At 39.3% G+C, this 16,736-nt stretch overlaps 1 protein-coding gene and 2 non-coding genes across 3 annotated transcripts in view; all 3 read right to left on the minus strand.

Annotated features, from left to right (window-relative positions):
- WDR43 (WD repeat domain 43) overlaps positions 1 to 16,736 on the minus strand; it is a 50,952-nt gene that overhangs the window by 19,006 nt on the left and 15,210 nt on the right. Inside the window, exons 4-9 of the mRNA XM_066378615.1 lie at positions 15,352 to 15,472; positions 13,965 to 14,104; positions 5,257 to 5,359; positions 4,356 to 4,420; positions 1,792 to 1,963; positions 275 to 361 (exon numbers count right to left, since the gene is read on the minus strand). Coding sequence (XP_066234712.1) covers positions 275 to 361; positions 1,792 to 1,963; positions 4,356 to 4,420; positions 5,257 to 5,359; positions 13,965 to 14,104; positions 15,352 to 15,472 — 688 coding nt within the window. The remainder of the gene's footprint in view (positions 1 to 274; positions 362 to 1,791; positions 1,964 to 4,355; positions 4,421 to 5,256; positions 5,360 to 13,964; positions 14,105 to 15,351; positions 15,473 to 16,736) is intronic.
- Positions 13,194 to 13,327, minus strand: LOC136401548 (small nucleolar RNA SNORA36 family). The gene has a single exon (XR_010750576.1). It is a non-coding gene; the product is annotated as a small nucleolar RNA SNORA36 family (small nucleolar RNA).
- LOC136401547 (small nucleolar RNA SNORD53/SNORD92) lies at positions 14,896 to 14,980 on the minus strand. The gene has a single exon (XR_010750575.1). It is a non-coding gene; the product is annotated as a small nucleolar RNA SNORD53/SNORD92 (small nucleolar RNA).

Consider the following 16,736-nt stretch of genomic DNA (forward strand, 5'->3'; position numbering starts at 1 on the left):
ATCATGCATGGGGGGCAGGAAGAACTCAATCCAAGATCTTCAATGTCTATTCATCTACTCACTTATTCACTCAACAAATCAAGAGCACAGAAATGAATACTTTTATACTCTTGATATCTAAAACCTAATTCCACACAATTTATTAAGAACACAAAAAGAATGTTAAAAAATCTAAACATAGTATCAATCGTTCAATTCATTCATTCAATTCATTCACTCAAACAATTCAATTCATTCAAATATTTTCTCCACTCCTAGTATGAAATGCACTCACCTTTGTTATAGCTGTTTCTACTTTTGGAGCCCAGCAGTTTGAAATATCTCTTACTAAACACATATGAGGTTCTTTGGAATTTAAAGCCTATAAATATAATTTGGGGGTGAGGGAGTATGGTGAGAGGGGAAGAGAGAGTGTCAAATAAAGCAATTGGGAATAAGAATAAAAACAAATGCTACTTGTATGTTTTTATGAAAACACAGAAAAATATGAACAGCTTCCACACAGAACTGTGGACCGCTGAGACTACCACCCAGACCGACGGCACTGAGGAAATGGGTCAACTCTGGAGATACCGGCATTATGTTTCTTCGGTTATAAACTGCTCCAATTCTTCACATATATAGTTTTTAAAGTTCAACAAATTTTTTTACAATGTGACAGATATTAAAAAAAACAACAGTTTATCACCCTTATAAAGAATTAACCTGTGCTAAAAAAGAATGGTCCTACTCTAAAATTTCCTACTGTGAACCTTTCCACAGTGAGTCAAAGACAGCACTGGTGACTAACAAAATGCGAAGTCGGCTCTCTGGACATGGGATTAAACAAGGGAAAGTCACATGCAGCCAAGTCCCATGTGCCCATAAAGCTTTAAAGTTGTATGTAAATTCTTTATGCCCCTATACTCAATCAGTCTCTGAAGGACACAAAACAGGAAACAATGACTGCATCTGGACAAGAAGTTAGCAAGGTCTGCATGTGGCAAGGAAACTTACATTTACAGCTTAACAATTTGCTTTTTTAAAACCAAATTCATGCAATAAATTTTTAAAAAGTATTTTTAAATAAATTCAACAAGAGCTTAGTTGAACATGTAATATATCCATCTCTCTGAGGGCCTTACTGAATCAATGTATCATACATGCCAGCTTTAGAAATAATGTTAGACATGCTCATAAGCTTTAGAAATAATCTATTAGACATGCTCATAAGCTTTAGAAATAATCTATTGGACATGCTCATAATACCTCACCAAAAGTCTCCAGAGAAACTTTTGTAGTCAAAGAAATCAAATCATGCACCGACCATTACATTTCCACTCAGAAAGTTGAATGGGTGCTACCACAAAGGGCTCTTTTATACTAAGATTTATCTTTTGAGTGTTGGGCAAAATTCACCCACATCTGTGTTCATCAAAACGGTAGCCACTAGGAATGCGTAGCTACATGTGGCTACTGAGCACTTCAAATGTGCCTAGTCCAAACTGAGATATGCCTTTAAGTGAAAAATATACACCAGATTTCAAAGACATAGTACACCAAATGAAGAAGGAGCAGGAATCAAACATCTCAAATGTTTCATACGGACTAAGCATGAAAATATTTTGTATATGCTGATTAAGTAAAATTATAGAGTGTTCTCAGAAATTTAAAAATGAAAACACAGAAAGGTTCTTCAGAGGAAATACATAACTATTTTGGAAGTATTTCAATAAGCAGACCAATCATTTTAAAATTATTCTTTTCCAAGACATGCGGACATAGCTTTACTCCAGAGTAGCATCTACGTACCACTCGTTCAATGGTGGGCTGAAACCAATTGCCATATACAAGCAACAAGGACATTTTGTCTGAGCAAAAACCAGCTGCTAGAATAGGGATGGGTTTTGGTGTTGATTTCTTGCCTTTACCGGGTGCCGCTATCTGAATTGTGCAGTTTGAAGTCAAAGGCTTTTTGCAGTATCTAGAAGTTTAAAAAAATAAATAAATATAAATTGTTTGAAATAACAACATCTCATACTAATTCTTTGAAGTTTGCATGAAATGTTACTTTCCTTTGGCCTTCACACCACCATCAGGGTCCCCAAACCACTAATATTCCTGTCAGGACTTTATCTGTCCCCACCATCGTCAACATTCAAGACCTTTGTCCGGCCTCATTTGCCCTCCTGTCCCATGTCGTCAACTCCATAAGAGGCCCCCAAGCTCCCAAGGGCTCTCGCACCACCCTGAGCTTCAGTCCTAAATGCCCATACATGCCCTCATCAGCCCCAACTCTAATCGTGCCCAACCACTAAGAGCCTCACCCTGACTTCAGCAACGTAGCTTCAGGCACAAAATACAACCGACAAAATAATGGCAGCAATGTCTAATCTAAGAGCTCTCTCATCACCTGCTTGCTTGACGCCAGTGCGCTGCAGCCCTCCCAAGTTGTAGCTGTTACCCCCCCAATACCCTCTGTGCCAGGGGCCTAGGACATGATTTAACATGCAGGTTGTCCTTTTAACACTCTGAGACAAAGAGTTGCTCTCCCTCCTTCACCTCTAAAACCTCTGAAAACGTCGTCACCAGATAGCAGCTCCTCTCTTCCCACTGTCACCCAATGCCCGTTGGGTCACTCCCCACACTTCTTAAAAGGCATTAGTGGCTCGCTGTAAACCTGTACAGTACTATTCCTGAGGAATTCCCTTCTTTGTGGCTTCCATATCCAGCATGCAGGTCGGTGATCCTTCTGACACCCTGTCCTCTCAGTTCCTTAACCTTCCCACCTCCAACAACTCTGCCCTCCACTCTGTCTTAGCCCCTCACTGCACACACCACGGACATCATATCCCCAATAAATGCACACCCTCCCTAATCTCAACTGCAAGCAGCCCACTATCTCTCTTTCCAGTTCACCCCTCTCCTAGTACTCTGACTGCAAAACCAAAACCATCTCTATCCAGGATTTCTGGCCTCTGCTTTGGCTTTTCCCCCTCTATGGTTTATTCTCAACACATCAGACAGAATGACTTAGAAACTTAATGTCTCAAAACTTAGGTCAAACCCCATCTATCCTCTGCTTAAAATCCTTCAATGGCTTGCTTACTATCTATCACCTTAGCCCTTGCCATGGCCTACAACTTCTAAGCCCTCAATTCTATATTTCACGTGCACTATGACTATGTAAATTATGTAAATATAGGTCCTAGTCATTAACAGTTACCTCTAGAAAGCAGAACTCAATGGAGGGAGACTTGGGATTTTTAACTGTCTATGTATCCTGAATGTTTTAAAATAAGTGTATACTGCTTTCACAAATAGTTTATATTTAAATAAATTACCATACTAAGATTATTAAAGGAAAAGATTATCAACTGACAATAAGTTCAAACTTTAAACATTTTAGTTTTGGGGGGCCACATATGGTCTCTGTTGGGTTTGGTCTCCAGCCCACAACTTACTGACCCTCACTCTACATACAACTACTATACATCCTACCAGCAACATACTCCTCTGTCCACCAAAACACTAGCATCACCACACTTCACTGATCCACGTATGTGCAAAAGGGTAGTACTATCATGGTTAGAAATGAAGTCTTCACCAAACTCTCCATATAAACCACTTTCTCTTAAAATTTGTCATTAGAACTACCAATGTTTAGTAAGTGTGTATCATAAAAAGCCAGTCTCCTCACCACAAATATGAAGAAATGATCCCTAATGCCAAAATCTTGAGCCTTTACTAGGAATTTATGTAGTTGTATGAATAAAGAATTAGGAATGCTTTGGTTGAACTGTATGGTATGTGAATTACACCTCATTAAAGCTATTTATAAAAATAGGAATTAAGGATACTTTCAAAACAATCTAAGTGAAAATACAATGCAAAGAATATTGAAGTGGTAGTATAAAGAAGTAACAAGGCCCTGGCCGGTTGGCTCAGTGGTAGAGCGTCGGCCTGGCATGCAGGAATCCCAGGTTCGATTCCCGGCCAGGGCACACAGGAGAAGTGCCCATCTGCTTCTCCACCCTTCCCCTTCTCCTTCCTCTCTGTCTCTCTCTTCCCCTCCCGCAGCCAAGGCTCCAGTGGAGCAAAGTTGACCCGGGTACTGAGGATGGCTCTGTGACCTCTGCCTCAGGCACTGGAATGGCTCTAGTTGCGACAGAGAGACGCCCCAGATGGGCAGAGCATCGCCCCCTGGTGGGTGTGCTGGGTGGATCCCGGTCGGGTGCATGTAGGAGTCTGTATGACTGCCTCCCCGTTTCTGGCTTCAGAAAAATACAAAAAAAAACCCAAAAAACAAAAAAACAAAAAAAAAGAAGTAACAAGTCAGGGAAGGAAAATAAATTTGACTTAAACTTCTAACTTACCCATTTAATATGTGTTCAAAAAGATGAACTTGACCGTCTCTGCAAACAACAGCTAACTTGACAGGCTAAAATAAAAACGCAGCTAATTAATGGGCAATACATTTCGTCTACCCTAGTGAACAATTACTTTTATAATATACTTAAGAAACTTCAACTCCTCGCCCCAACCCATTATATAACCAGATAAAAAGTTAGAAAAGCAAGGATAGTCCTGGCCAGATAGCTCAGTTGGTTAGAGCATGGGCTCGAAGCACAGAGGCTGCCGGTTCAATCTCTGTTCGGGGCACATACAGAAACAGATTGATGATCCTCTCTCTCTCTCCTCCCCCTCCTCTCTAGCTAAATTAAATAAATGAAAATTTAAAAAGAAAGAAAGAAAGAAAGAGAGAGAGAGAGAGAGAGAGAGAAAGAAAAGAAAAGAAAAGAAAAAGAAAAGAAAAGAAAAGAAAAGAAAAGAAAAGAAAAGAAAAGAAAAGAAAAGAAAAGAAAAGAAAAGAAAGGCAGGCAAGGATGCACAGTTGTTGCGTTTAAAAATAATAATGTCTTCAAAATAACAGCTCAAGTTGTTGTCACCAAGCTTCTAAATAAAAGTTTTTAGGCCAAGAAGATAACAGTCAAGGAGACTGCAGCTTGGAGTTAGATAAGCAAAGTCACTACCAGGTGCAGAAGTCTGTGAGAGCAGTGAGGATGCTGAAAACACCGCTGCACCCTGTGCCTCCCCCCAGAAGAGCTGACCACAGTGACCTAATGGCTATTACTTCGCACAGTGTAAGGAGATGTGTGTTCTACTTCACTCTTCTTCCTTTATGTCCCATTTCCCGAACGATTACACCATCAAAACTTCAATTTTAAAAATATTTGTGAAATCCAAAAACAAATTCTCAAAAATTGAGCCATTTACCTCTTCTTTATTTTCTGACAAAGTCAAGTCAATGTAGACAGGTTCATCTGTCACTGTGAAAGACATCACTGCATTTTTTTCTTTGTTTTCTGATCGGACCTGCCTAGATAACAAAACCAACAATTCGATAGTAAAACAGATTTTTTTAAAAGGTGCTCACAAAATAAATAAATAAATCGCAGCATTAGGTTCAAAATAGTTTTTCATCTTTTAAAAGCTATTAAGGTGACTAAAGATCAAAATAAAAGAAACATGTGTATCTCTTACTATAAAAATGGATGTATGGGAAAAGAGAAATCATTAGTGCATTTCTAACAGATTTAAACAAAGTAACATTCTCTATTCTCTTCCATTAATCTGTTCCGCTAGCTTGACTGATGCCAATACCATACTATTCTGATTACTGCAGCTTGACAAGTCCTAAAATCAGACAATGAGTCCTCCTACATTTTTCTTCCTTTTCAAATTTGTTTTGGTATCTACAACCTTTGTATTTCCATTTGAATTTTAAAACCAGATTGTCAATTTCTACCAGAGTCTGCTGGAATTTTGACTAAGTTTGCACTGAATCTGTAGATTAATTTGAGAATTAACATCATAGCAATACCAAGAAAAAAATACAGCCCTCGCCAGATAGCTCAGTTGGTTAGAGCTTTGTCTGGAATCACACAAAGGTTGCATGTTCAATCTCCAGTTAGGGCACACACAAGGAACAGATGGATGGATGTTTCTGTCTCTCCCGCTTCCTCTCTCTCTAAAACTAATAAATATAAATTTTTTAAAAAGAGAAAAATTTGCCTGACCAGGCAGTGGCACAGTGGATAGAGCGTCAGACTGGGATGTGGAGGACCCAGGTTCAAAACCCCAAGGTAGCCAGCTTGAGAGCGGGCTCATCTGGTTTGAGCAAGGCTCACCAGATTGAGCCCAAAGTCTCTGGCTTGAGCAAAGGGTCACTCGGTCTGCTGTAGCCTCCCAGTCAAGGCACATATGAGAAAGCAATAAATGAACAACTAAGGTGCCACAACAAAGAATTGATGCTTCTCATCTCTCTCCCTTCCTGTCTGTCCCTATCTGTCCCTCTCTCTGTCACACACACACACAAAATAAAAATTTCAGAAATGCACATGATCCTCATTTGTTGAGTCATTTGAGACCTCACCTGTTTGCTAAACTTTATAATCCTGAAAATCAGCATTTATGGAACTTCGTTGGTCTTTAACAGGTATGCACACAGGCAATGAAAAAATAAGAGTTACCCAACATTCAAGGTTAAACAAGGCTATGCTCAGCCTTCTTATTTCAGCTCTCATACTGTAAGTATCCCTTTTGTGGTCTAGTTAGTGCTATGTTTTTCACATTTACGCTTTTTGTTGGTGATTTTACTGTTTAAAATGGCCCAAGAGTAGTAACGAAGTATTATTGTCTAATGAGCAAAAAAAGGTGTGATATGCATTATGGAGAAAATGTCTGTGTTAGGTAAACTCTATTCTGACATGAGGCAATCAACAATAACAATACATACAGGCATTTCTCAGAGACACTGAGTGTTCAGTTCCAGACCACCCCAATAAAGCAAGCTGTATGTCAGGAGTCTCCAAACAACGGCCCGCGGGCCGCATGCGGCCCCTGAAGCCATTTATCCGGCCCCCACCACACTTCCGGAAGGGGCACCTCTTTCATTGGTGTTCAATATCTACATCCTGTGCTCCTGGAGTACTGTTTGTGGCGGCAGCGGCGCCACAAAGTGCGGCGGCGCTTAGGTACAGTACTACTTCCGGTGACGCATGCATCACGGCTCCTGAAGCACGTCATATCACTTGTTACGGCTAGCAGTGACAAATATGGAAACGGGCATTGACCATCTCATTAGCCAAAAGCAGGCCCATAGTTCCCATTCAAATACTGGTCATTTTGTTGATTTAAATTTACATGTTCTTTATTTTAAATACTGTATTTGTTCCTTTTTTTTTTTTTATTTTAAAATAAGATATGTGCAGTGTGCATAGGGATTTGTTCATAGTTTTTTTTATAGTCTGATCCTCCAACGGTCTGAGGGACAGTGAACTTGGCCCCCTGTGTAAAAAGTTTGGGGACCCCTGCTGTATGTAATCTTTTGCTAGTGAAAGTTTCAATTTGTTAAAAATACGCAGCAGCCCTGGCCGGTTGGCTCAGCAGTAGAGCATCGGCCTGGCGTGTGGGGGACCTGGGTTTGATTCCCAGCCAGGACACATAGGAGAAGCACCCATTTGCTTCTCCACCCCCGCCCCCTCCTTCCTCTCTGTCTCTCTCTTCCCCTCCCGCAGCCAAGGCTCCATTGGAGCAAAGATGGCCCGGGCGCTGGGGATGGCTCCTTGGCCTCTGCCCCAGGCGCTAGAGTGGCTCTGGTCGCGGCAGAGTGACACCCCAGAGGGGCAGAGCATCGTCCCCTGGTGGGCAGAGCGTTGCCCCTGGTGGGCGTGCCGGGTGGATCCCGGTCGGGCGCATGGGGCAGTCTGTCTGACTGTTTCTCCCCGTTTCCAGCTTCAGAAAAATACAAAAAACAAAACAAAACAAAAAAACCTCACAGCATCTGAAGTTCAATAAAGCACAGCACAATAAAGTGTGCCTTGTGTGTGTATGTGTGTATAAAATAAGGTATCTTTAAACATAAACACACATAAAACAAGATTATAGATTGGTCAGGTGACAAAAATGTTGTGACCATAGAGGCTTGCAGAAACTTAAACCTGTATTTCCCCTAACAGTAACAGTTCAGTATCACTAAATCAGTGCTCAAGAATTTCATACAATTAAATAATCAGAATCAACTATAGTTTTATATACGTGTATACAGTGATACCTTGATATACGAGCAGACCAACATACAATTTTTTTAAGATATGAGCTGTGACTCATATCTTGTTCAAGATCCAAGCGAAATTCCAAGATACGAGTCGTGATTCAGGAAGCTGCCGCTACTTGGCACGTTGGCGCACGGGTCCAGTATTGGCAGCATAGCACCAGTATCTCCTTTCTCATTTGTTACCTGCAGAATCAAGTTGAATCTTGTGTGCTGTACTCGTTCTTGCATCATTTTTGCATTTTTTTTACTAACTTTTTTTGTGTGCTATCATGGGGCCGAAGAAAGTGAGTGTAAAGGACAGTGGTGAGAAGAAGAGAATGATGTTGATAGAAGTAAAGCAAGAAATAACAAAAAAACACGAGCGTGGTGTAGGAGTGATGGAACTGGCAAGGCTGTATGACCGCAATACAACTACAATTTGTACCATCCTTAAACAAAAGGATGCCATCAAAAGCGCAAATCCAGCAAAAGAACTAAAATTCTGTCCCAATTAAGGACAAATATCCATGAAGAAATGGAGAAGCTTCTGCTGGTGTGGGTGAAAGAGAAAGAGCTGGCAGGAGATAGTGACAGAGACTGTAATATGTGAAAAGGCACGTATTATTTACAGCAACTTGAAGAAGAACGAAACCATCAACCTCAAAAGAGGCAGCAGAGATACGTTTAAGGCAAGTCACAGCTGGTTTGAAAATTTCAAGAAGAGATCTGGCATCCACTCGGTGGTGAGGCATGGTGAAGCTGCGAGTGCTGACGTTAAGGCAGCTGAGGAGTACATCGCACCTTTTGCTGCGCTTATCGCAAAGGAAGGCTACATCCCCCAACTAGTGTTCAAACTGTGACGAAACAGGATTGTTTTAGGGAAAAAATGCCCCAGAGGACTTTCACCACGCAGAGGAGAAGAAGCTGCCAGGCCATAAAGCCATGAAGGACTGTCTGATCCTTGCATTGTGTGCAAATGCTAGCTGTGACTGTAAAGTAAAGCCACTGCTAGTGTATCATTTCAAAAATCCTCAAGCCTTTAAGACTCACAAGATTCTTAAAAACTGCAGGTTATGTGGCGCGCCAATGCTAAGGCATGGATTATGCGGCAGTTTTTATTGAATGGGTAAGTCTCGTCTTTGGTCCTGCAGTGAAGAAATATCTTCAAGAAAATAAACTCCCGATGAAAGCATTACTAATCCTTGAAAATGCTCCAGCCCACCCACCTGGTCTTGAAGATGACATTCTCGATGAGTTCAAATTCGTGAAAGTCCTCTACCTCTCACCCAACACGACTCCAATCTTGCAACCTATGGATCAGCAGGTCATTTCCAACTTTAAAAAGCTTTACACAAAGCACTTGTTCCACCACTGCTTTGAGGTGACTAAGAATACAATTCTAACCCTTCGAGAGTTCTGGAAAGATCACTACAACATCGTGATATGTTTACTCATTATTGACTTGGCATGGCAAGAGGTTACAAGAAGAACCTTGAACTCGGCATAAAAAAAGTTATGGCCTGATGTTGTTGCAGACAGGGACTTCGAAGGATTCGAACCAGAGACCAAGACCGAGGTAGAAGCGTTGGAGGAGATTGTGTCTCTCAGAAAGTCAATGGGTCTGGAGATAGATGAGGGTGATGTAAATGAGCTCGTCAAGGAACATAAGGAGAAACTCTCAACTGAGGAGTTGAAGGAGCTAGAGATGATGCAACATCTGGTGCTTCTGCAAGAGATTAGTAGTGAGGAGGAGGTATAGTCGGAGGAAGTGATTTCTACAAGTGAAATTAAAGACATGCTGGCAATGTGGGAGAAGCTTTCAAGTTTCACTGAAAAGAAACACCCAGAAAAAGTTTCAACTGGTAGTGCCTCAGCACTTTTTAATGACACTTGTTTGTCACATTTCCGTAACATTTTAAAAGGCAGGCAAAAGCAAACCTCTTTGGATTTTTATTCAAAAGTCCTGCAAGTGAAAGTGCCGACAGTGCAGCCAAAAAGGCAAAAACAGGTGATGATTAAATGAAAAATACGTAATGTTAAGTTTAGGTTAAGTTTAAAGTTAAGAAAGTGCATTTGTTTTACAATTAAGTTTTTGTGGTTTTATTTTAAGTAAAGAAAGTGCAGTTTTATTTTTTTTTCAAGTAAAGAAAATGCAGTTTTAGTTTACATTTAGTGTTAAGAAAGTGCAGTTTTAGTTTACATGTCTACAGTGCCTGCATGCCTTCCTCCCTCCCTCCTCGGCCATTCACCTCCGTTATCCGCACTTGTCTGTCTCCAAGGTAAGAATACAGTACTAAATAACACTTTTTTCTTTTATTTCATATATTTTGTTATGCACTGGTAAAGTATACATGTGTGTTTCTTAATTAAAAACGTCTTTTTTCATAATTTAGAATGGTCTGGGGTTGTTGCACAGGGCTGGAACGAATTAAATCTATTTCAGTTATTTTAAATGGGAGAAATCTGTTTGATATACGAGTTGACTGACTTACAAGCTTGGTTACAGAACTAATTAAACTCGTATCTCAATGTACCACTGTATATGCAAAATTAACTCAATGGAGATAGTCTTTTCAACAAGAGGTATGGGACCACTGGATATCCATAATGCAAAAACATGAACATCAATCTAGTCCTCACACCATATATACATATTAATTTAAAACCGATCACAAAACGAAATGTAAGACTTAGAACTATAAAACTGCCAGGAGAAAGTCGTTCTGACCTTGGGTTAAGCAAAGATTTTAGCTTTTTGGCATTACTAATTTCTTATGTAAGTGCAAAAATCTATAGAACTAAAATCATTCCAACAGACACTCCTCAACTATCAGTCACAGAATTGAAAACCAATGTAATTTGCCTGACCTATGGTGGTGCAGTGGATCAAGGGTTGACCTGGAACACCAAGGTCGCTGGTTTGAAACTCCAAGCTTGGCTGATCAAGGCACATACAAGAAGCAACTACTACGAGTTGATGCTTCCCGCTCCCTCCCCTTCTCTCTAAAATCAATAAATAATATTTAAAATTTTCTTTTTAATTTCTTGATTTTATAGACGTATAAGAGAGGGGACCGAGGAACAACAACAAGAAGTATCAACTCATAGCTGCTTCACTTTAGTTGTTCACTGACTGCTTGTCATATGTGCCTTGACCAGACAAGCTCAAGGGCTTTGAACCAGCAATCTCAGAATTCTAAGTCGACGCTTTATGCACTGTGCCACCATAGGCCAGGCAATAAATAATCTTTTTAAAAAAAGAAAAAGAAAGAAAATTGCCTGACCAGGAGGTGGCACAGTGGATAGAGCATCAGACTGGGATGTGGAGGACCCAGGTTCGAGACGCCCAAGGTTGCCAGCTTGAGCACGGGCTCATCTGGTTTGAGCAAAGCTCACCAGCTTGAACCCAAGGTCGCTGGTTCGAGCAAGGGGTTACTCGGTCTGCTGAAGTCCCATGGTCAAGGTGTCCCAACGAAAAACTGATGATTGATGCTTCTCATCTCTCTCTATTCCTGACTGTCCCTACCTAACCCTCTCTCTGACTCTCTGTCTCTGTAAAAATAATAAAATAAAAAAGAAAGAAAAAACTAATGTAATCTGCTTGAGAGACATGAGGACTATAGCTTAGCTGCACTGAAGAAGAACAGAGTGGCCTCCTGAACCCTTCCCCACACAACAACTTAAGTAATACATATTTTGACGAATCCCACTTTATCTGAGTACTTTGGTATAAATTCATAGTAACTCTATATGGTCAAGAGCAGGGGTCCCCAAACTATGGCCCATGGGCCGCATGCAGCCCCCCTGAGGCCATTTATCCGGTCACCGCCGCACTTCAGGAAGGGGCACCTCTTTCATTGGTGGTCAGTGAGAGGAGCATAGTTCCCATTGAAATACTGGTCAGTTTATTGATTTAAATTTACTTGTTCTTTATTTTAAATATTGTATTTGTTCCCGTTTTGTTTTTTTTTACTTTAAAATAAGATATGTGCAATGTGCGTAGGGATTTGTTCATAGTTTTTTTTTATAGTCCAGCCCTCCAACAGTCTGAGGGACAGTAAACTGGACCCCTGTGTAAAAAGTTTGGGGACCCCTGGTCAAGAGAATGCTCACCTAACTGATTACTAGGATGAAAAACTATTTTTTTAAATGTTTATTTTGTCCACAAACAGGTTAAAAGTTAACTTTACCATCAGATGACATCATAAAACCCAAGATATTTCTTAAATTTAAAAACTTTTGATGGTCCTTTAATACAAAATTTTTACTTTTAAAAGTAGCTTCAAAAACACAGCTAAGCCCTGGCCAGTTGGCTCAGTGTAGAGCGTCAACCCAGTGTGTGCAAGTACCAGGTTCAATTTCTAGTTGGAGCATACAAGAAAGGTGACTATCTGCTTCTCCACCTCTCCCCCTCTCTCCCCCACTCTTCTCGTCCTGCAGCCATGGCTTGGTTGATTTGAGTGCATTGGCCCTGGGCACTGAGGATGGCTCTGTGAAGCCTCTTCCTCAGGCACTAAAAATAGCTTGGTTGCAAACATCAGCCCAAGATGGGGATTGCTGGGCGGATCCTGGTCAGGACGTATGTGGAAGTCTATCTCCCCTCCTCTCATTTAGAAACAAAAATTTTTAAAAAACCCACAGCCAAGTAGTGTGGTTTTATTATAGAATGTTTACGGTCTTACTTATATAATGAAAATGTGTTTAAGATGTGTTAACCAAATAACATGTACAGTGGTACCTTGAGTTACGAATTTAATTCGTTCTGTAACCAAGCTCGTTAAGTGAATCAACTCGTATATCAAACTGCTGATACTTGACCCGTGTGCCACTGTGCCAACTAATGGCAGCTTCTGAATCATGACTTATATCTCGAAATTTCGCTCGGATCTCAGAAAAAAATATGGACCGAGTCACAGCTATTATCTTAAAAAATTCGTATGTTGGTCTGTTCGTATCTCAAGGTATCACTGTGTGTGTGTGTGTGTATGTGTATGTGTGTGTAAAGTTAAAAGTGTAAAATTTCAGCCACATTTTAGAACCCTGTTTAACAATATTGCAAACTTTCTTGTAGGCAGAGAGCTTACCACATAGAGTTGACTTTCTTTTCTTTCTTTTATTTTGTAGCCTGGGGAGTAAATGAACAGAACAATGCTTTCTATCCAATTACCTTTCCTCGTTTGGGTTTCAGTGTCCCAAAGCTTAATTAACAGAACAGGGAAGCTGCCCTGAACTCAACTCAACATGTTAGAGATGACGACTTGTTTTCTATTTGATTTTAAAAGCCATGTTAATAAACAACATACAAAACCCAAGATTTCCAGTTATCATTCTGCACTCTTTATTCACTTTTTCAAGTAACCTATTTTGTTGCATAAGCTGAATGTTAACTATTCATGGAATAGCAAAAATTACTATTTAATAAAGAACTGTGACTGAGGCTGTAAATGCCAGTTACATTATTTCCAGTATTGTTAGTTATATTTAAATGTCCTTTATAATAAAGTACACTTTTATATAATTATAATAACAATTAAAAAAACACAGCTAAAGGAATGTAATGTCTCCAGTATGCCATCACCAAGTAGACATTACTATACTAACCCAGCAGTCACCTTTCAACAAAATCAGATTTTCCTGAATTCTTTTTTAAAAAGTTATTCTCACAATACCTCTAAACAAGCATGGGGGAAGTTCCATTATGCAATGCTCTTAAATTGTTCTGATGTAGATCTGTTTAAGGCAGGCTGAATTCTTCATTATAACTCAATACAAACCTAACACTAAATAAAATAAAGCAAGTCTGATATCCATCATTTATATTAACCATACAAGCTGTGACAGATTCTTTCAAGGCAAAGTTACGTCCCAAATCCAAAAGATTACATACCAGACATTAAGTAACCGGTCATGTACGGCTCCAGATAAAAAATAAAGACCTGTAATTCCATCAAAGGGTTGGCTCTCATTAGGAGGTCTGATAGTAGTGAACATAAGTGATGAAACTGGCGTTGCATGTCCTGTGAAGTGCTAAAAAAGTTACATCAGATTTAGAAAGATGGATAAAAAGCACTAGAAAAAGTTAAGCGTCTGTATGTATCATAAAATATCTATCCTATGCCTGAAATCAGAAATCCAGATTAAAGGTAACAAATTTAATTCTAAGCAACTAAGTTATTTGTGCTACTGTATTTCCCCCATGGATAAGACGCACCCTTTACCGAAAAATTTGGGGTCTATAAACTGGGTGTTTCTTATACAGTGGTTGTGGCATTTCAAAGGCCCTAGATAGAACCGAGGACAAGGCAATACATGAAGATAGTGATTCGTCATTAGACACAGATGAAGACAAGCTAATGGATGGGAGTTTTGATAGCGATGAGGAGTTGTATGAATTTTATAATGAATAAAACTTAAATTCAACAACTATGTAATATACTTTTTTTTTAATTTCGGGCCCCAAAATTAAGGTGTGTCTTATACATGGAGAAACGGTATATTCTCCTTAAAAATTCCATCTGAGGGTGAGTGAGGGGAGTTAGAAGAGGGTAAAGAGGTAGATAAATGGTGATGGAAGCAGACTTGACTTGGGGTGCTAAACACACAATATACAGATGATGTATTGTAGAATTGTACACCTGAAACCTATATAATTTATGTCACCCCACTAAATTCAATTTAAAAAAAGTCCATTGGAAAATAATGAAAATTAAGATGTTCCTTTTAACTCCCGTGACCATATCTGCACCCCACAATCTACATTCCTTCCATTTCTGAGTTAAAGATTCACATAACGCTACCCATTTACAAAGTGGTGATGGGTGCTCAGACACAGCCAAGGAATTGTAGGTCTTCATTTCACTCTCAGTGAGTTGAAACCACACCTTTAAGGTATCATCACAGCACCAAAGTTCCATAACCCCTACTCTAATACTAAATCACTGTTAAATAGTGTAAGTGGACCAAATGCTGGCTGCAAGCTAGAAATCAAAACCACTAAAATTATTACAAAGTAGAGTAAAAGAGTTTTAATACAAATTCCACTTGTTTTATTCCTTTTTCCAATGCATGTGAAGGGGACATGTATAACCTACTTATTCTATTTAACATCAACAAACCAGATTTGGAAGCAAACTTTTTGTCTATTAATTCTATTTGATATGCTTGAAAATAAAGAACCTGTGTTCTTATAACAGCATCGCATGGCTCAGACCTCTGCATTTCTCCATATTTACTCTAGATGACTATTATGCTTAAAACTAATTGGTTGCACTCACTCTGTAGACTTCTTTGGTCTCCAAAACCCATAGTTTGATTGTTCGACCAGCTGAAAGCAACATCTTTCCATCTGGGCTGATACACAGGGAACTGACACTGCTGTTGTCACCTTTCCATTTGCTGTATTGAGAACAGAAACAAAAATATCTGAATAGGGAGAAAACTTTATTCAAATAAAAAACATAACAAAAAACAAATCAGGCATTAAATATACCACTTAAGGTTCTATGCCAAATTGTATTCCCTGAAAACCTGTGTCAGGTAACTAACCTTGAACATATCATTAAGGTAAACCCTCCTGATAGGATAGGTTAAGAGGTAACAGGAAATGGTTAAGAGTTGTAAACTGGATAGTAAGCTGCATCCTGTGATCCTTGAGGTGGATTTTGTTGATAGCCAGGAAATTACCATGCTGGCTGGACCTCTATAAGTCTATCCTATTGGCACATGGTACCTACATGCTCTGGAGGGCTGGCTTTTAATTTGCATAATATAAACAAGTCCTCAAACTATAGTCCAAAAATATTTCATCCCAAATCCACACAGATGAACCCCATCTGATAGGGTAAAAAAAATTAGGCGTAGATGATCCCTTTTTAATACTTCAAATACGATTAGCAGCATGAGTCTTTGCAGTTTGTTGCACAAAATAATACTGTATAGACAACACGGAGCTTAGCTAGTCACTTATAAATCACAAAGTAACAGTAGCAATCTTATTACCAAAAGAGATTAACTCTAAAGTGGAAGAACATGTATTGCTCTGCCAATCACATTGGAATATGTCAAATTACTCATTTGGAAAAAAACTTAAGACTCCTAACTGGTACTAAAACACAAAATTACAGATTTAAAATATGTGATAAAAATATACATAGGAGAACAGTTTATATTCCTGAGGTTTGGAAAGGCTTTCCAAAGCAATTACAGACCAGAAATCAGAAAGGAAAAAAAATGACCTGATTTATTAAATAAAATATCTGTACCACAAAATAAGTGATAAAAATAAAAGTAAAAGGCTAGCAAAAAATATCAAAGATAGATACTATAGACAGAAGCTATAGAATAGTATGTATGAGAATGTATTAGAATAGCTCCTTACATTCAAGAAATAGCACCTTGAGGTCAAGAAAAAGAACTCAAAATAGACAAATGACATAAACAAGCAATTCACAGACTACAAATTGTCCATAAACATGAAAACATTCAACCTTGCTAGTAATGAAGGAAAAGCGCAACAACCGTATGAGAACTTTTCCTTCACCCTCATCAGTTCTTAACGTTTTTGACAACTTCTCATGAATTCCCACAGCTTCCACACTCACTTATATTCATTAGTCAGCATCTATTCACTGAATTGATACATAAGTAAAAAGACAGACAT

This window comes from Saccopteryx leptura, chromosome 3, assembly GCF_036850995.1.
Source record: "Saccopteryx leptura isolate mSacLep1 chromosome 3, mSacLep1_pri_phased_curated, whole genome shotgun sequence".
NCBI lineage: Eukaryota > Metazoa > Chordata > Mammalia > Chiroptera > Emballonuridae > Saccopteryx > Saccopteryx leptura.